General features: G+C 37.9%; 1 protein-coding gene across 14 annotated transcripts in view; it reads left to right on the top strand.

Moving 5' to 3' along the window:
- Ncor1 (nuclear receptor corepressor 1) overlaps nt 1-20,735 on the top strand; it is a 171,303-nt gene that overhangs the window by 111,412 nt on the left and 39,156 nt on the right. For 9 of the 14 annotated variants that reach the window (XM_070027631.1, XM_070027632.1, XM_070027634.1 and 6 more), the window contains 8 exons: nt 2,526-3,078; nt 6,466-6,595; nt 11,333-11,528; nt 15,895-16,068; nt 16,625-16,785; nt 19,736-19,853; nt 19,951-20,052; nt 20,396-20,496. In XM_070027631.1, coding sequence (XP_069883732.1) covers nt 2,526-3,078; nt 6,466-6,595; nt 11,333-11,528; nt 15,895-16,068; nt 16,625-16,785; nt 19,736-19,853; nt 19,951-20,052; nt 20,396-20,496 — 1,535 coding nt within the window. The remainder of the gene's footprint in view (nt 1-2,525; nt 3,079-6,465; nt 6,596-11,332; nt 11,529-15,894; nt 16,069-16,624; nt 16,786-19,735; nt 19,854-19,950; nt 20,053-20,395; nt 20,497-20,735) is intronic. The other 5 variants (XM_070027640.1, XM_070027644.1, XM_070027641.1 and 2 more) reach the window with 3 other exon arrangements.

Genomic DNA, 20,735 nt, shown 5'->3' with positions numbered 1-20,735 from the left:
GACTTTCCTGCTCAGGCTGGCTTCGAACCACAATCCTCAGATCTCAGCCTCTTGAGTAGCTAGGATTACAAGCATGGAGCCACTGGCGCCTGGCTTGTTGATTTTTAAAATTTTTCTTAATTTTTTTTTATTGTCATAAAGGTGATATACAAAGGGTTTACAGTTACATACATCAGGTATAGAGTGCATTTCTGTTTTTTTGTTTTTGTTTTTGTCTTGTTGGTCCTGGGGCTTGAACTCTAGGCCTGGGCACTGTCCCTCAGCTCTTTAGCTCAAGGCTAATGTTCTACCACTTGGGCCACTGAGCCACCTTCCCAGCCCTTGACTTCACCTTTCTAAGGAATTATGCTATTTGAGTTTCCCTTGACTCCACCTTATTTCAGTTAATACTTTTTTTTATACACTTGCATACCACCCAGTGCATTTACTTATATGGTTATAAATGAATTCTGGCTTCTGCATGTGAGGGAAAACAATCTTTCTCTTTTGTCTTTCTGGACTGATTTAACGTAATTTATTCCAGATCCTACCATTTCTTTGCAAGTAATACAATATTGTTTACTTTTTCAAATTTATTTTAAGTTGAAAGAAAACACTTGGCTTTTTAAAATTAATTAACTTTTGAGGGGATTAGTACTTAAGTTTCAACTCTGGGCCTTTTGCTTACTAGACTTGTAGTCTACTACTTGAACCCTAGTCTTTTTTGTTGTGCATGTACTGGGGTTGAACTGAGGCCTCATTCTCTTTGTCTTTTTAAAAAAAAAATTTAAAAATGGTTGTTATAAAAAGTGAGTTATAGTTACATAAGTCAAGTAAAGAGTACATTTCTGGGCTGGGAAGGTGGCTCAGTGGTAGAGCACTTGCCTTGCATGCCTGAGGCCCTGGGTTCGATTCCTCAGCACCACATAAGCAGAAAGAAAAAAGCTGGAAGTGGCGCTGTGACTCAAGTGGTAGAGTGATAGCCTTGAGCTGAAGAGCTGAGGGACAGCACCCAGGCCCAGAGTTCAGGCCTCACGACTGGACCCCCCCCCCCAAAAAAATAAAGAGAGTACATTTCTTTTTGTTCACCCCTTCCTTTGCTTGCTTGTCGTTTTTGCTCTAAGATGGTACTCTACCACTTGAGCCATACTTTCACTTACTGCTTTTTTGCTGGTTAATTGGCGATAAGAGTCTCATAAGTTTTCTTCCCTAGCTGACTTTGAACCTCAATCATCAGTTCCTAGACTCCTAAGTAGCTAGGATTATAGGCATGTACCACCAGAGAGAGGCGGGGGAAAAAAAGGAGGGGAAATGGGAGAGGAAAAGAAGAATTCTTTTGGGATAGCTAGTTGAAGATGTCAGAAGTGTCAGAAATACATTTATAAAATGGTACAAACAATAGGAGGAAAGACCTGTCTTACCACATAAAATTAAGAATCTGAAATATTGTAGAGACTTGTTCAATGTGGTAACCTCTAGATACATGTGGTTATTGTGTTTCAGATTTTGAAGACAATACCAATGGAACTTAAAATAACTGGTTACTAATTTCTTATATTGGTTATATTGAAATGCTCATATTTGGGATGCAAATGATAACATTTTGGGTTAAGGAAAAATTGTTACAGTTTTTCCTTTGTTATGTAGCTATCTAAAATTTTAATCTACAGATGCAGTTTACATTGTATTTATGTTGGATAATGCTGTTCTAGCATGCCATTTCTTTTGGTTAGAAAGAAATGTACAGAAAGAGGTTTATAGAGCCGCCCCGGTGGCTCACGCCTGTAATCCTAGCTACTCAGGAGGCTGGGATCTGAAGATCTCGGTTCAAAGCCTGCCTGGGCAGGAAAGTCAGTGAGACTCTTATCTCCAGAAAACCGGAAGTGGCGCTGTGGCTCAAGTGGGAGAGCACTAGCCTTGAGCTGAAGATCTCAGGGACAGCACCCAGGCCCAGAGTTCAAGCCCCGTGACCGACCCCCCACCCCAAAAAAAAGGCTCATAGAAATATACCAAAATGCTACTTTGGGGGGGGGTTCAGTCGTGGGGCTTGAACTCTGGGCCTGGGTGCTGTCCCTGAGATCTTCAGCTCAAGGCTAGTGCTCTCCCACTAGAGCCACAGCGCCACTTCCGGTTTTCTGGAGATAGAGTCTCACTGACTTTCCTGCCCAGGCAGGCTTTGAACCGCGATCCTCAGATCCCAGCCTCCTGAGTAGCTAGGATTACAGGCATGAGCCACTGGCGCCTGGCTAAAAATATACTTTTAATAGGAATTTTTTTGCTTAGTTTTGTTGTTCTGTCCTTTCCACACCTAAATAAATTATTCTTAGATATCCAAAACCTTTTCACTTTAATTTTCAGAAAGTCAAGGCAATTTTATCTTTCACTTTCATACTCTCAGGAAACTAGCTTTTCCCATGCCTGTAAATACTTCAATGAGGTCATCAAAGGAGCATAATTCATCCTAAACCACCACTTTCAAGCATGGTTCTGTCACCACCTGAAACACGTTTATTATCAGATTTTTATGCTGTATCATTATCTTTAAGGTGCTGAAAATAGTTCTGATACAGAAAGTGCTCCTTCTCCTTCACCAGTTGAAACTGTCAAGCCCAGTGAAGACAGCAATGAAAATGCTGCTTCCCGAGGAAACACCGAACCTGTGGCTGAGCTCGAGTCTACCACTGACCCTGCACCCGGTGCATCTCCCTCCTCAGCAGTTCCAAGTACAAAGGCAGTTGAGAGTGAAAGTGTGGAGACCCAGGTGACTGACAGCACCAGTGTTGAGACAGCGGAGACGATGGATGTGGACCACCAGGAGTGTGATGCTGAAGCAGGTTCTGTTCCTCATCCCCCAACCACTACCAAAGCAGAATCTGTGGATGCTGAAATGAGGCTGCTAGACAGCAGTCCATCTAAAAGTGAAGGAGATACCAAAGAAAGAGACTTGGAAAGAGCCAGTGAGAAGACAGAGCCTAGAGATGAAGATCTGGTGGTGGCTCAGCAGATAAATGCCCAAAGGCCCGAGCCCCAGTCAGACAATGATTCCAGTGCTACATGCAGTGCTGATGAAGATGTGGATGGAGAGCCTGAGAGGCAGAGGTAAGACATGTACCCTTTCCTTCTTTCCTGGTTGTTAGCTAAGTCACAATGCTAGCTGCAGAAATGATGCCTATACAAATACTAGCAAGTTAAAAGTAGCATAAAATTTTAATATTGGTGTTTATTGTTCATGTGTTTCAGTAACCAAAACAATTGAGTAATTAATATTTAATAAAATAGATTATGAATGTCTTAATCTTGTCCTATTACATATACTCTATGATAGAAGAAAAATGGAATCTCAGTTATATAGTTATGAATAAAACTGCAGGTGACTGGTTCCTGAGGTTGGCAATAGTGGGATATGGTCAAGGTGGAAGGAGAGAGGTTCCTTGGCTCCAGTAAGCTGGCTTGATGTCAAAGCAAAGCCATCTTGGTCCAGTGTTGCAGATATAAGAAAATGCTTCAAGGATGAAGTTATCAAGTATTTTGAAAATAATAGAGTCAGTGTAACTTAAGTACAAGTTAACGGTAATTATGATGACATATTTATAACAAAATTTTATTAGGCTGTTCATGTTTATAAGTAAAACATCAGTTATAATACAAATTAATTTTTAAATATTTTTTGTCATTAAAGACAGATTCATTAAAATGCATATATCTTTAGGGCTTTGGGAAGTTACAGTAAAAAATACAGGAATATATGCTACTTTAATATTCTTAGTTTTCCTATGTTCTCTTTTCCTTGAAAGAAGTAGAATTGTCTGTAGTCAGTAGATGTTGGATTGGTGCAAGTTCTAGATGTAAAATAGACTTAAATAGCATTTAATGAGAAAGTTAAACCTTTGTCCTTCTTTTAGCCTTTGTAACTTTTTAGTTAAAAAAAAAAAGGCAGCTACTCACCAGAAGCTAGATTATATTCATACTTTGGCTTTTATGTATGGTTATCCTGGTAAAATTCTAATTTCAGTCCACAGCCAATAGATTCTAAATTTCAATACATTAGAAAGACATTTGATACTGGAATAATAAATTTAGCAATGACAACTCCTGAAGAGATTTTTTTTTAATTTAGTAGGTGCTAGAATATCCATCAATAAGAATTGAAATAAAATAGGAATTCTGATTAACCTTTGATTTAATCAGGAAATTGAACCATTGAGATCAGTCTTTTTCCCCCTTTGCATTAGATTTTTGTTTTTTTGTTTTTTTGGGGGGGTCCAGTCGTGGGGCCTGAACTCTGGGCCTGGGCGCTGTCCCTCAGCTCTTCAGCTCAAGGCTAGCGGTCTACCACTTGAGCCACAACGCCACTTCTGGCTTTTTTCTTTTTGCTTACTGGTGCTGAGGAATCGAACCCAGGGCCTCAGACATGCAAGGCAAGCGCTCTACCACTGAGTCACCTTCCCAGCCCAAGTAATCTAGATTTTTAAGTCCCATTTTTTAACTAGAGTAAATGTATGTACATTTAAGTAGTCTTTTCTAAATGAACTCCTTAATGAAAACATCTCATTTGAAATAGGAATTATTTGTGTTCTGTGTTCATTTTGTTAACTATATATAAAAGGGAAAAACGAGAATGGCAGCAGTTTTGAAGATTGAGTATCCTATGAGGTGAACATGACAGTAGTCTTGTAGGTAAATAATTGCTTGTATGTAGCTCAGTGATAGCGTGCTTGCTAATTAGCAGGTACAGGCCCTGAGCTTGATTCCCTACACTAGATAAAAACAAAACAAAAAATTAGTAAAAACATGTTGGTTTCTGAATGACAATTCAAAGTCTCTATTATTTCCAAATTATTGGAATACACTTTTAATTTCCTGCATCTTTAGTATCATCTTTTTTAATGAAATATGTTAGTTTTATATATTCTCATTTTCTTACCAGTTAATATGTTTTAAAATATTTTTACCTTTCCTCAATTATTGATAGCATTGAGAAATATGAGCAAGCCTATAAGACATGTCACTAGTGCACAATTTCCCCGTTCATATATGAGATCCCTAAACTATGTAGGTACTAGAGCAGAGTGAATGAAGCAGGTACGGCGTGTTAGATGTTATAAGGAACTGTGTGAGCAGAACTGTCCATATGGAAGTTGCTTTGTGAGAATGCTGGTTCTGTTCTTGGTTCTTCCCATTTTCATGAGAAGTCAGAAGCTTGTAATTTGGCTTAAGCTCCATTTTTTCAATGGCAATGGCTTATACTATGTTCCCAGCAAGACATCCTGTATTAGGTAACTAATTTTATCCTACATTAATATGTTAGTGTTAAATTAAGACTTTTATTGGCTTTCATTCACACTTGTTTTGTTGGCTAGATGTAGATAACTAAAATCAGATAAATTTCAACTTGTAAGTTGATATTATTTGGAAAATTAGTATTACAAGTTCCTTTTTATTGCTTTTTTATTTTTTTAAGGAGTTGTACAAAGGGGTTATAATTTCATAAGTTAGGTTATGAGTACCATCCTTGCTGGACATTTTCAACCCTTCCTTTGCATTCCCCTATTTTCCCCTCCCATCTTGACCCACATTACATTTTTCAACATAGTATACATTGAATACAATTAGTGCATTTGCTAACCGTTCTCCCTTCCATTTCTATGCCTTGCCCTTTGCCTACCTCCCCAAAGAAAAACAAAATTAAACAAAAATAGCATTAAAAAGACCCCAATATGTTTCCAATTCTTGGAATTTGTTTTGATTAAAAAGTACATGAGATGTTCAGAGGAGTTGTACCTTTGGATTCCTCCTCTTCAGATAATCTCCTGTTTGTACATACAGTTTGTATGTAAATATACAAAGCCCTGTATAAGTTTAGTTGTATTTTAGATCTAGCTTCCATATGAGAAATAAAACATGGGCCATTGGTCTATGAGTTTGTCTTACTTCATTTAATATGATTTGTTTTAGGTCCATCCATTTCCCTGCAAAAGACATAGTATTATTCTTGCTAATGGATGAGTATAATTCCATTGTATATAAGTACCATATATCCTTGATCCACTCATCTATTTTTAAGCATCTAGGCTGTTTGCATATCTTGGTTTTTGTGAATAGTGAAGCAGTGAACAAGGATGTGCAAGGGTCTTTATCATATACTGATTTATAATGTTCTGGGTAGATGCCCGAGTAGTATGGCTGGGTAGTTCTATGTTTAGTCAGAGTGGTTATACTATTTACATTCCCAGCAGTACTACAGTAGGGTTCCTATTTCCCCACAGCTCTGCCAGCATGTTCAAATGTTTCTAATTTAAGTGGTTCTAGAGATTGAATCTAGGTCTTGCATGTACTAGGTTAGGTAATACTCTGTACGTATCTTGTTAAGAGTTAATGTGATAGATATATGAGTAGGTACATACCTTTTGACTTAAAAGGAATTATGATTCTACATTTGAATAGAGTTTTATTAAAATATATTTTATCTGTTTTTTCCAATTACAGAATATTTCCTATGGATGCAAAGCCTTCATTGTTAAATCCCACTGGATCTATACTAGTCTCATCCCCAATAAAACCAAATCCATTGGACCTGCCACAGCTTCAGCATCGAGCTGCTATTATCCCACCCATGGTAAGTTTTTATTGCAAGAAATGTAAAGTTGAAGTACAAAACTCATTAGTTTAGAATATATTTATGCTGTTAGGAAACTGAACTCTAGAACTTTTTCCTCTTCCAAATCTGAAACTGTATATTAAAGAATTTCCTAGCCAACTGCAACTTTGTCTAGCCATTAGGAATCACCATTCTTTTATTTCTGTGAGTGTGACTAATTAGATATCACTGAACTGTTTTGATACTGCAACACTTCTGATACCAAATATGTATGTTCTTTCCTCACACCAGCCAATTTCTCAAATACACATCAAGTAGGTACCCTAGAATTCAATTGTGCTTTTTTTTTTTTTTTTTTACACTGGCATTACAGAAGGCTGAATTCTGAGTTCAGATTGCAGTACCATTCAAGCTACTTCTCTAGTCCTTGTTTGTTTTATAGATAGGTTCTTGAGCCTTTTCCCCACTGGTCTCAGACCTCCATCCGCCTTTCTCCACCTCCTAAGTTGCTGGGGTCACAGGTGTATACCACATGCTTGGCTTCAATTAATTTTTGTTGTTGTTGTTGTCAGTTGTGAGACTTGAACCCTAAGGGCTTGGGTGCTGTCCCTGAACTTACTTGGAGCCACAGCTCCACTTCTGGTTTTCTGCTGGTTCATTGGAGATAAAAGTCTCATGGACTTTCCTGTCCAGGCTGGCTTCGAACCAAGGTTCTCAGTTCTCAGCCTCTTGAAGAGTTAGGATTATAGGTGGCTTATGCCTATAAGCCACCAGTGTCCAGCCTTTCAACTAAGTTTTGATAGCATCCTGTGTTAGTGTTAAACTCTACAAATGTAAGGGCTTAGTTTCTCATTTCAGATGGCAATTATACAAGCAGTGGTTCCTAGGTTATCTATACTTCTGTCCAACTAGTTTAAAAGTCAGGTTTTGCTGGGCTGGTGGCTCATGTTTGTAATCCTAGCAGTTTAGTAGATTTAGATCTGAGGATTGTGGTTTGAACCCAGCCTGGGCAGAAAGATTTCCTGACCCTCTCTGCAGGTTCAGTACTTTGCCAGAATGTTTCACAAAACTTAAGAGAGCACTATATTACTAGTCTGTTACAAAAGATACAACTCAGAAATAGCCAATTGCCTAGGACTAGGTATGTGAGAATGGGTGTAGAATTTCTGTGCTCTCTCTGGACTACGCCATTCCCTCAGTGCTTCCATGTGCAACCCCTGCAGCCCCATTTAGGGGTGCTTATGGGACTTTCATTATGTATATGAGACTGTTAAATCATTGGCCTTTGGTGATGAATGTGTGAATTTCCAGCTCCTCTCCCTTCCCTAGAGGTTGGAGTTTGGGTGGCATGAACAAGCCATCCCATTTTCATAAAAAATATACTTTCAACTCTTTAGACAGTCCAAGAGCCAGGAACAACGATCAAATATTTGACTTTTCTTACACCATAGTACCTTCCTTAAATGGAATCACACAATGTTGTGACTGATTTCAAGGATCATGCACGCCTTGGAGTTAACTTGGAAGTTGTCATGTAAGAAGTCATATTTTGGTTGGACCAAAGAAATTCATTTTGGCTTTGTAGAATACAGGATGAAAAGCCATGTTTATATGTAAGTCAGAGCACAGAGACAAAAATGTTCTGTATGTGTTAAAGTAAGCTATAAACCATGGCAGTCTTTAGATAACGGATTCTGAAACAGTTAAATTTCTAGAGCCTCCTATGGCTGTTTATTGTTCATAAATATATGTTGATTTATTTAGTTAGAACATAATATAAATACTTCATGAATTTAGCATGAATAGAAAAACACATAAGAAAAATATATTTGCCATGTGGGGCAAGTGTTGTAAAAGAAAGAGGCTACAGTGAATAGCAAAATGGAAGGACTTACCATATTAAAAAAATTATTATTGTCATTATTATCATTATAATGGTGATATACAGAGGGGTTGCAGTTACGTCGATCAGGCAAAGTGTACATTTCTTTTTGGACAGTGTCACTCCTCTGTTGCTCTCTCCCAGTTTCCCCCTCCCATCCCACATACAAGTTGTATAGTTCATTTTCAACATAGTGAGTACCATTGCTGCATTTGTTCACCCTTTGTCCCCTTACACTGCCAAAGACATATAAACAAACAGAACAAAAAGAAAATAAAAACAGCAAAAAAGAAAAACAAAACCTCTTGTTTCCATTACCTGGAATTCATTTTGAAAATATTTTGTGTGATATGTGCATATAGGCATTTTGCCTTTCTGTTCTTCTCTTAAGAGTATCCTCCTTTGGTCTCACTATGTGTGTGAATGCCTAGAAACCTGTATAATTTATTATATCCTGGTGTATTTTAGACCTAGTTTCCACATGAGAGAAAACATGTGTTATTTGTCTCTCTGAGTTTGGCCTACCTTACCTCACATGATCTGTTCTAGGTCCACCCATTTCCTAGCATAATATTCTTTCTAATGACTGTAAAATTCTGTTGTGTACAGGTATCACACTTTTTGGATCCATTCATCTATTGTGGGCATCTGGCTATTTCCATATCTTGACTATTGTGAATAGTGCAGCAGTGAACATGGATGGGCAAGTGTCTTTATGGTATCCTGGCTTCTGATATTCTGGGTAGATACCCAGGAATGATATGGCTGGGTTGTAGGGAAGGTCTATATTTCATTTTTTGAGGAAGCTCCAGACTGCTTTCCAGAGTAGTTGAATGAGTTTACATTCTCACCAACAGTGCAGTAGGGTTCTTTTCCCCCCACAACCTGCCAACAGTTGTTGTTAGAATTCACAATGTTGGCTACTCTAACTGGGGTGAGATGGAAATCAGAGTTGATTTGAGTTGCATTTCCTTTATGGCCAGGGATGATGAACCATTTCCTCACGTGTTTCTTTGTCATCTTACCCCTTTTTCTGAGATGTCTCCCCTTAGCTCCTTTGCACACTTAGTAATTTGTTTACTAGCTTTGGGAGGGGTTACTTTCTTTTTCTTTTTTCTTTTTTTTTGTTGGTCGTGGGACTTGAACTGTGGGCCTGGAAGATGTCCCTGAGCTCTTCAGCTCAAGGCTAGCACTTCTACCACTTGAGCCACAGCGCCACTTCCCGTTTTCTGATGGTTTATTGGAGATAAGAGTCTCACGGACTTTCCTTCCTGTGCTAGCTCTGAACTGTGATCCTCAGATCTCAGCCTCCTGAGTAGCTAGGATTACTGGCTCATGGGAGGGGTTAGTCTCTTGAGCTCCTTGTACTTTTAGATATTAGGCCTTGGTCTGATTTATTGCTGGTAAAGATCTCCTAATCTGTTGTCTGTCTTTCTAGTTTAGTAACTGTCCTTTGCTGTGCAGGAACTTTTTATTTTGATATAATCCTATTTTGTCAACTCTATCTGCTGTGTCCCTGGGACTCTTTTCAAAAAGTTTTTGCCTGGGCTGGGAAGGTGGCTCAGTGGTAGAGCGCTTGCCTTGTATGCATGAGGCCCTGGGTTCGATTCCTCAGCACCACAGAAGCAAAAAGAAAAAAGCCGGAAGTGGCGCTGTGGCTCAAGTGGTAGAGCACTAGCCTTGAGCTGAAGAGCTGAGGGACAGCGTCCAAGCCCAGAGTTCAGGCCCTATGACCGGACCCAAAAACAAAAAACAAAACAAAACAAAATTTTTGCCTATGCCTATGAGTTCTAGCGTTTTTCCTAATCTGTCTTGCAGCAATTTCAAAGTTCCAGTTCTAACATTGAAGACTCACCATGTTTTACTGAATGGTTAGGAGTGGCTTGTCCGTTACTGTCCTGAATAAAATTGATATGTTAATTGATTGTGGGAGGGAAGGCAGTTGATTAGTCAGGGATAAGGGCTAGGTTTTTGACTTGTCTGTTTCCAAGATGGAGAGCATTAAAAAACAGCATTAGGTTTAGGAAATGCAAAGTTCTATTTTGAGTCTAAGTTCTGAATTGCTTATCCAATAGATGCAAAGGCCTTGAGTGACTTAAAGATAGGCAGTTTTATATGAATATGAAATGAAGAGGAAGTTTTTAAATCATTACCATATGGATGCCATTTAAATCTACAGAAATGGGGCTTGGAGTTTGGCTCAAATGGTAGAACATCTGCCTAGCAAGGTAATACAGGGCCCTGATCTCAAACCCAGTATCACTTCTCCTCCCCACATACCCCAACTCTATAGAAATGAGTATAATTGCCTGATGAACAGAGAGACCAGGAATAGGACCCAGGAGCAAGCCAGAATGGACTTGGCCACCATAAATTAGAACCAGATAATATTCTTTAATTTCTAATTTTTTATTTATCTTAGCATTCATGATTTATATTGTGTTCAGTTCTGAAAATAACCACATAGTGTTTTAATCATTCTTCTTGAAGATTACTTTTATTGAAACATGGTAAGGCTGGGTGTCTGTGACACATATCTGTAACCCTAACTCTCTGGAGATTGAGATCTGAGGATTGTAGTTCACAGCCAGCCCATGCTGGAGAGTCTATGAGATGCTTATCTCCAGTTAACCACCAGCAAGTCCAAAGCTGTGGCTCAAGTGGTAGAGAGCCAACCTTGAGCACAAAAGCTCAGGGACAGTGCCTAAGTCCTAAGTTTAAATCCCAGGATGGGTACAAAAAAGAGACAACAAAAAATGCTAAAATCAGCAGCCAGTAATATGGCAGAAATAAGCTTTTTTTGGGGGGGGGGAGTAGCATATCATAATTACTATACCTAGTCCATTGGTACATTGTTATTTTTCTTCTTGCAGGTTTCCTGCACCCCATGTAATATGCCAATTGGAACCCCTGTAAGTGGCTATGCTCTCTACCAGCGACACATTAAGGCAATGCATGAGTCAGCACTCTTGGAGGAACAGCGACAGAGGCAAGAACAGATAGATTTGGAATGTAGAAGTTCTACAAGCCCGTGTGGCACTTCCAAGAGTCCAAACAGAGAATGGGAAGGTAAGCAAATGCACCCGTGACCACAACATTTCAGAATACAAACAGCTAAATCCAAGGTAGTATCCTTTGCGCTTTGTAAGTTATCAGCATTTCAGGACTTCTGTTACACTAATAGATATTATCACTATTAAAAGAAACTACTAGGAGAAACCTCTATGTGCTTTGTAAAAGAGATGTTACATGTTCCATTCATCTGAATTTTCAGAGTGAGTGGGAACTGTTAAATCTTCGAAGCAGATCACCTACCCACTACAGTATAATCTTTACTCTGACATATTGAAGACAACTTTGCATTATCTAGTGCTAGTCCCATCTTGGCTCAGTCTTCAAACTGTTGGCTGACCTAACCTTTCTAGCTTTTGTGAAAATACTAATACTCACCTGTCTTGCTGGGCTATAAATTCAAGAAAGAACAAGTATTCTGTACTGTTACATAATCCATAGCTCAGCATTTATATACAATATATCATATATGAATTAGTATATTAATGTGTTCATATTGTAATAGATATTATGGAAATACCTGTCATCATTGTTGTTTTACTTACTATTTCCAGTGCTAGATTAGAGTTGGTGTATCTTGTTGATGAGTAATCCAATTTTGCTACTTAATAATTTTAGACATGGCTAGAAACAGTGCATGAGCTAATTAATTATATGTCACAAAAGCATAATGTGCTGATGCTGAGAATGTCAGAATACAAAAATCATGGATGATTCAAATAAGATTGATTAGCTTTAATATGCTATGCACACATATCTAGGTACATATAAAATAGGAACAGTGGAATTTTTTCTTCCTTTTTTTTTTTTTTTTTTTTTTTTTGTTGTTTTAGTGCTGGTAATCAAGCTCAGAGCAATGCCTGGTGCTCACCAAGCTACATTTCGACTCTCCCCCCCCCCCCCCCCCCCCCCCATAGGATCTCACAATGTAGCCCAGGCTGTCCTTGAACTAAATATCCTCCTGCCTTAGTCTTCTGCATAGTGGGATTTCATGCATGCACCATCATGTCCAGCCTTATACAATATTTATTGAATAGAAGTAAACACATAGGTTTTTAGTATATTGTATCTAGAAACTTCTTAATCCCTAGTTTTGTAGTTAAGGCCATACATACTTACAGTTTCATGTTGAAGGAATGATTTAAATGGATACCTTAAAAGAAATACTTTTATTGCTATGTATATATCTTTGCCAATATTTTTTTTTCCAATTTAAGATTTTGTGCATGCTACACTAGTGCTGTACCATTGAGCAATGCACCTAACCCTGAAGTGTTTGTCTTTTGAGCATCCCAATTAAAAAGAATTTCTTTCAGGAGAGAATGAATATTGGAATAATTAGGACAATGTATTTTATTTTTCCTGTCTTGGTTCTGTTTAAGAAGTATCTGGTCGCTGGGCACTGGTGGTTCATGCCTGTAATCTTAGCTATTCAGGAGGCTGAGATCTGAGGATTGCAGTTTGAAGCCAGCCCTGGCAGAAAAGTCCCTATGAGACTCTTATCTCCAATTAACCACTCAAAAACTAGAAGTGGCACTGTGGCTCAAGTGGTAGAGTTCTAGCCTTGGCACAAGGAGGCTCAGGGACAGTGCCTAGGCCCTAAGTTCAAACCCCCCGACTGACCCTCCTCTCTCCACTCCCTACCTCCTACCCCTCCCCAAAAAAATCAGGCAACACTTGTTACCTGTTTGTCTCAATGTGAATGGTATAGTTATTGTAAATGTTCCCTGTTAACCTTACTTAAAGCTTTTTCCTCCTCTGTAAAAAGCTTTTAATAATAAAAAAAAAGCTTAGTGAATTGCTTTTACTTTCAAATAACATTCACATGAATTGACCCCACTTTATTGATAATCTTTCAATGAAAAAACTCAAATTTACTTTGCATGTAAATAGTTAGAATTGTTCTAATATAACAAAATCTATCCAGTCAAAATAAGAATTTTTGCTTCTGTATAGCTGAACTTATCATTTTGCATTTTTTGTTTGATTTGTTCAGCTTTGGTTTAAATAGCTATATGTAGAACCATTTCTGCATTTTTAAAAATGCTGATATGACCAGTAAATTTTTCTTAGGAGCTTAATTATAAACTTGCTGACTTGCTGAAATGGTAAAACAACAACTGTGAAATTTTAATGTTATGCCAAATTTTGAAGGATACCCCAGTGTCTTCTCCAGTTAACCACCTAGTCTTTCACTGAGATACTATTGCAGTGTGATTGATAGCTCAGTCTGGAATCACTTTTTTTTTTTTTTAATGGTCCCTTGGCTGGAAAGTTAGGTATGATTCTTTTAATCCTTAATTCCCTCGTGTATAAAATGCTACTAATCTCATTGGGTTTATGAGGGCAAATGAGATAATTCATGGGTGGCACAGTGGCTAGCACTTGAAAATTAGTACTAGCCGGGCACCTAGCTACTCAGGAGGCTGAGATCTTAGGATCGCTGTTCAAAGCTAGCCTGGGCAGGAAGGAAGGTCCGTGAGACTCTTATCTCCAGTAAAGCACTAGAAAACCGGAAGTGGTGCTGTGGTTCAAGCAGTAGAGTGCTTGCCTTGACCTGAAGAGCGCAAGGATGACGCCCAAGCCCAGAGTTCAAGCCCCATGACTGACAAAAAAAAAAAAAATTAGTACTACTAGCACTGTTTCTGATTTCTAAAAATAGCTCTTCATAACTTGAAATAGATAGCAGATCTTTATTTGAAAGCAATTACATACCTCAACACTTATTGTGAAATTCAAGAGATGTTCCTTTTTGGTTGGGACTTTCAGAACACCTACTATTTATTAATGCAAGATAGTAAGGAAAAAAAAGTTTATGTATATGAAAGTAAAAGACAAATTGTTATTTATAGAGGAGGATCCACATCAAAGTATAAAAGAATCGATTTTAAGTAAAAAGGAAAATTCACTGTTTCTTAGAATAAGTTGTTACATTGAAATTTACATTTTTCCTATTTACTGCCTAATACAGTTATGTGGATACACACACACATGAATATATATTATTACTCCATATATGTAAAAGAGATGATTCCTTAGCAAGAGAATGGAAACTGTCTAGGAGTTATTTTTAACAAATGTACAAACTATGCGACAAATTAGAAAATTCAATATTAAATATTCATACATTTAATACAAGTACATGTACATTCCAGTGATACTTTGTTTGGGAGGCAGTATTATTCAAAATGAATTTAAATAACAAATTTATCTGGAAGAATAAATGGATAAGACTAAGGACACAAAAAGTAATAAAATGGATGGGAAATTGTTTTGACAGACTTTGAAATGCTTCATATCTTAAATGGTTAGAATAGATTTTTCTTTATGCTTTTCTGATTTTCAAAAATTGCTACTGTATATCAGTTTCATTTAAAAAAGGGAGAAACTATCTTTGCAAGATGGTATACACTTATAATCACAGCACATGGGAGGCAGAGGCAGTAGCATCTTCAGTTCCAGGCCAGCCTGGGCTATATATACAGCCTGTTTGAAATTTAAAAAAAAAATTAGAGTGTTAATATGACTGCATTTCTGACATGCCTTTTAAATGTTCAAAATTTTTTATATCATGTCTTATTACTATTATTTTCATTTTTATTATTACAGATGTAGCTTAAAAAATTTCTAGCTAGGTGCTGGCATCTCATGCTTTTAATCCTAGCTACTCAGGAGGCTAAGGTCTAAAGATCATGGTTTGAAGCCAGCCTGGGCAGGAAAGTCCATAACACTCTTACCTCCCATTAACCACCAGAAAGCTGGACGTGGCATTGTGGCTTAAGGTGGTAGAGTGTTAGTCATGAGCAAAAGAGCTCAGTGATAGTGCCCAGGCCCAGAGTTCAAGGCCCAGAGTTCAAGCCCCATGATCAACCAAAAAAAAAAATGTTTCTGTAGAACTTTTGATCTACATTGTTTTTGTAAAAGGTGTCTTCCATTTCTTATTTACTTAAGCTGTTAGCATCAGCAGGCTAATTTCAGGGATTAAATTCCTCATAATGCTGACCTCTAATTCTTGCTAGACTTGGATTCACAGAGCTACTTGTTAGTCTGATGTTTGCTTGTTATAATTTTATTGTATGTTAAAACATTTGGTTCTCCTTCGGAAAGAATTTTTGTCATTTTAAGGAAGAGCTGTGACTGCATTTTTGAGTGTTTTCATTAGATCATAGTGGTATTGGACATATTGAGATTTATAGGATTTCTTAATTTCTCTAATGAGTGTACTTCCCTCCCTTCCCCCAGACCTTTTAGGCCTTGTTAAAAGCATATAAATGGATCTTCCCCTCAATGGTGGGGGCTTGGTCCTTTCACACTATTTTAATTTGGGGTTCTTCCCTTATTTTGATAACTTTAACTTTCATAGGAAAATCAGTCGCCTATATGCCTTATGCTGAGGTCACACGTGTTCTAGAACAGGAAGCACAGATGCACAGTACCGCAGCAAGGTCAGCCTCACCGTGTAGGCTCTCTCCAAGAGAAGTCAGTAAAGCCGCTCCACAGCCTGATAGGAGTACAGCCCGCTATAGTGTCCCGCCAGGTAAATATCACCCCTCTGTGCAGTGGCCACCAGCCATTACCCACAGATGTTCCATGTGGGTGGTTTAATCTCATGAATAAAGTGTTCTTCTAGGACATGTCCTTCCTAATCTCAAAATGACATTCTTCTTTCTCTACATCCCATTGTCACTTTTACTCAGTTCAGATTTCATTGGGCCACTGGGAAGTTTTCTGTTCACACATTTATACTATGACATTGACTGCATTTTCTTTTAAAAGTATATCTATCCACTTTGTAAAAATCTTGAGAAATAACCCCTCAGAAATTCAAGTGTGCTGTGAGAGCCAAAAATCAGTAAATATTTCTCAGTTTATGCCAGGTGCACAGAGGATGTGTAGTGAGTTGTCAGCCAGGTTTGCATACTCTATGAAACAAAGACCAGCATCTGTTCCTCAGAAGCTCCTTTTTTCTTACTTCCATTGTAAGATCCAAAGGGTGATGGATGTAGAAAAATTATGGAAGATTGACTGAAATAGGTAGCCTGTGGCAAAGTAGGAAATTGATTCTATTAAATCATGTTTTCCTTTTTTAAAAGTCCTCCAACCTGCTCCACATCAAGTGATAACTAATCTCCCTGAAGGGATTCGACTTCCAACAACTCGACCAACCAGGCCACCACCTCCTCTCATCCCATCATCTAAAACCACAGTGGCTTCAGAGAAACCATCCTTTATAATGGGAGGCTCCATCTCACAGGTAAAATGGTTTTCTTCATGACAGACTAATGTTGAATACTGCTTCAGTAATACTTTTTCCTCCTCACACTAATCTAAGTGTAGTAATAAATAATTGGAATATGAAATTTACAGAGACAAGGACCCAGAAAATGCACACTTGCTAGACTGCATACCACATATAGGAACTTTGATTTATGTTCCAAAATTGAGTGGCCAGTGCATATCACCTGATTTGATGGATCAAAAGCACATTATTGGGTAGTGTGGAAGTAAATTAAAATGGAGTTTTTTCATGTACTAGACTATTTGGTGACTATTGTAAAGGCTGTAAATATTAATTATAGGTGATTGGTATTATTCCTACTTTATTCTGACTAGCCTCTAATCTTGTTTCTGAAACTTCGTTTTTTCAAACTGAAATATGGTCCAGTCTTAATGGTTTGGTTAGTTTTGGGTCAGATGCACAACCAGCAGCCATACCCTTATCAAGTTATTGAACAGTCCCATGTCTTCAGAAAGTTATCTCTTGTTCCTTCTTCAGCATTTTACCTTCCCATTGATTGAAACAACCAGTTTTACTTTCTGTTGTCATAATCTTGCCTTTTCTTGAACTTCATATGAATCATGGGCTTAAACTCAGGGCCTGAGCTCTATACTCAAGGCTAGTGCTCCACCAATGTGATCCACAATGCCATTTGGATTTTTGAGTGGTTAATTAGAGATAAGAGTTTCAACTGAGATCCTCAGATCTCAGCCTCCTGAGTAGCTAGGATTACAGGTATGAGCCACCAGAGCCCAGCAACAGTGTACATTCTTTCTGTCCCTTTAACTTTAAGGACATAGTTTTTATATAATCAGTATATACTTGGGGAAGAGGGAGTGGTACTGTGTTTAAAATCATAACCTTTTTAGACTGTCATCTTACTACTTCAGCCATATTCCTCCAGCCTTGCTTTTTGCTCTCTTTTTTCTTTTAAATTATCTTTAAGTAGTTGTAAAAAGGAGTTTCAATTCAACATGTTAATTTTATGAGTACAGTACATCTTGATTAGTATCACCCCTTCCATCTTGCTGGTTATTTGCAGATGGAGTTTAGTAAATTTTTTTCTGGGCTGACCTCAAACCATAATCCTCCAGAAACATGAGCCTCCAAATCTCAGCTTCCTGAGTAGGTAGTATTAGTTTACAGTTATGAGCCATTGGGGCCTGTTGTGTGTGTGTGGGTGTGTGGGTGTGTGTGTGGGTGTGCTTTTTTTGTTCACAGCTGGTATTCTACCACTTGACCTCTCTAGTCTAGCTATTTTGCTGGTTAATTGGAGATAATCTCATGGATTTTTTTCTGCCTCCACTGGCTTCAAAGCCCTACTCAGATCTCAGTCTCCTAAAATAACTAGAATTACTGAAGGAGCCACAGTGCTCAGCTTCTGTTGCCTTTTTATTGCTGGAAAGTATTCCAGTGTATGAGTTTACCAGTTTGTTTATCCATTCTCCTGTTGATAGAAAACTGAATTGTTTCTAGGTTTTGTTTCTGATAAATGAAGTTGCTGTGAACATTTTTTAAAAATCAGTTTTTTATTGTGAGGGGCTGGGAAGGTGGCTCAGTGGTAGAGCGCTTGCCTTGCATGCCTGAGGCTCTGGGTTCGATTCCTCAGCACCACATAAAAAAAGAAAAAAGCCGGAAGTGGTGCTGTGGCTCAAGTGGTAGAGCGCTAGCCTTGAGCTGAAGAGCTGAGGGACAGCACCCAGGCCCAGAGTTCAGGCCCCACGACTGGACCTCCTCCCCTCCCCCCCCCAAAAAAAAGTATTTTATTGTGAAATTACTGTACAGAGGGGTTATAACCACATGAGCAAGGTAATGAGTACATTTCTTATCGAGCATTGTTGCCCCCTCCTTTGTTTTTCCCCTACCATCCCTTCCTCCCCCCCCCCCGCCCCCCCATCTCCACAACTACATTCTCTCCCCGCCCTTCTCCCCTCCAATGCTGTGAACATTCTTGAATGAGGTTCTTTGAGGACATTTTTCATTTCTCTTTTATAATTATCTGGATGTGGACTTCCTATGTGTATGTATGTTTTACTGTGTAGTATTCCAGAGTTGTCCTACAGTTTAATACTCTCAGTAGCAGCATATGAGACCAAGACTTCTAGTTTCATCCAATGCTCCATTTGTTATTAAGTCTTTTTTAGAATTAGATTTACAGTAATATTTTATTGTGCTTACATTTTTTGTTATCCTTGCAGCAAAATATGGTAAGCACTTTTTCATGACCCTGCTGATTATTTCTTCTATGACATTCTGACCAGTATTTGGGCATCTGTAATCTGAAAATCAGAAATCCTTCAAAATACAAAACCTTTTTAGCACCAATATATCTTTACAAGTGGAAAATACTATACCTGACCTTATATGACAGATTGCAGTCAAAATGCAAATGCACTGAAAATATTGTATAATTTTTTTTCAGTCTGTGTATATAAGATATATTTGAAACAAATTATTTTCATATTTCCAGTTGGGTCCCACTTCAAGTATACCTTACTAGATAATATGTAACTATTCAACAATTTACAAATATCCAGAAACAGAAATAATTCTGGTTCCAAACAATTCATATAGGAATACTTAAATGTATTAAGTCTCATTTTCTATAGTCACTGGTTGTAACTTCTCTTCTGGATAGTCATATTACAATTTCTCTATTTGTGACTTGTTTGTTTTTACATGGGAAGTATTAAAATTTGAGGTAGTCTATATTTTCCCCTATGTTTAGTTATATTTTGCTGAGAAATCTACAAGGTTATAAATGATCATCCTATGATCTGTAATGCAAGTAATCTGTGCTATAGGTTTTTCTGCTTTACAAATAATCACTCTTAATTTTGTACAGTGTTTTTACACAAATATGAACTTGTCTTTTTTAGTTGATCTGCCAAAAATACAAGCTTAATATTTAAAAATTGGTTTTTAGGGAACACCAGGCACTTATCTGACTTCTCATAATCAGACTTCCTATCAAGAAACAGCTAAGCCCTCAGTGGGCTCTATCTCTCTTGGACTGCCACGACAGCAGGAATCTGCCAAATCAGGTTAGTAAGTTAGCTCAGTCAAATGTATCTGCATTTGTGGTATTGCAATAGTAATTCAGTACTTGATCTTTCATATTTCCTTTCCTTTTGTCTACAGCTGCTTTGCCCTATATTAAACAGGAAGAATTTTCTCCCCGAAGCCAGAACTCGCAACCTGAGGGTTTATTGGTCAGGGCCCAACATGAAGGTGTGGTCAGAGGTAAAAGCATACACATTATGTTAAACTTTTTCAAAATATATAGCCCCTAACTTTGAAATTTAAAAGTAAAAATGATTTTAAACCTTTGAAGTTTGGCCAGTTGTAGAACTCACGGGTAGAGTACTTGTCTAATAGTGACAAAGTACATCAACTTGTACAGATCCCTGTATCAACTGGACTTTTAAACCTCATTACATGACTTTAGACATAAACTTAATAAAGCAATTTTTTTTCTTTGCTGCTTTTTCCCCTCTCCTTCTTATTCTCTCACTAGGTAGAGGCTGTATTCTTTTTGGAAGGGGGTAAAGATAGGTGACTGGTTAATGATTTTATTTTTACTCAGGTACCACAGGAGCCATCCAAGAAGGAAGTATAACTCGGGGAACTCCAACCAGCAAACTTTCAGTGGAGAATATCCAGTCCCTACGGGGCTCTATCACTCAGGTTAGTTATTATCTCTAAAATACTAAGAAAAAAAATAAGGAAAAAATCCGTAAGTTTTGAGCATTCTAGTAATATTTCTGTAGTTGTTCATTGTTCTGGGTTATGGAAGGAGATCTCAATGATAAGAAACTCAGATCTGTAAAAAATCATTTAAACCACAAGCTAAGGCTTTTATCATGTTCACGTGAAATAGAAAAAAGTCATTAAACACTAGTTTGCTTTTGCCACTTGTGAAAAAG

The sequence above is a fragment of the Dipodomys merriami genome, unplaced genomic scaffold (assembly GCF_024711535.1).
Source record: "Dipodomys merriami isolate MVZ:Mamm:240054 unplaced genomic scaffold, mDipMer1.0.p SCAF_19, whole genome shotgun sequence".
Lineage (NCBI taxonomy): Eukaryota > Metazoa > Chordata > Mammalia > Rodentia > Heteromyidae > Dipodomys > Dipodomys merriami.
The sequence above is the reverse complement of the archived record's forward strand: the minus strand, read 5'-3'. Positions and strand labels throughout refer to the sequence as shown.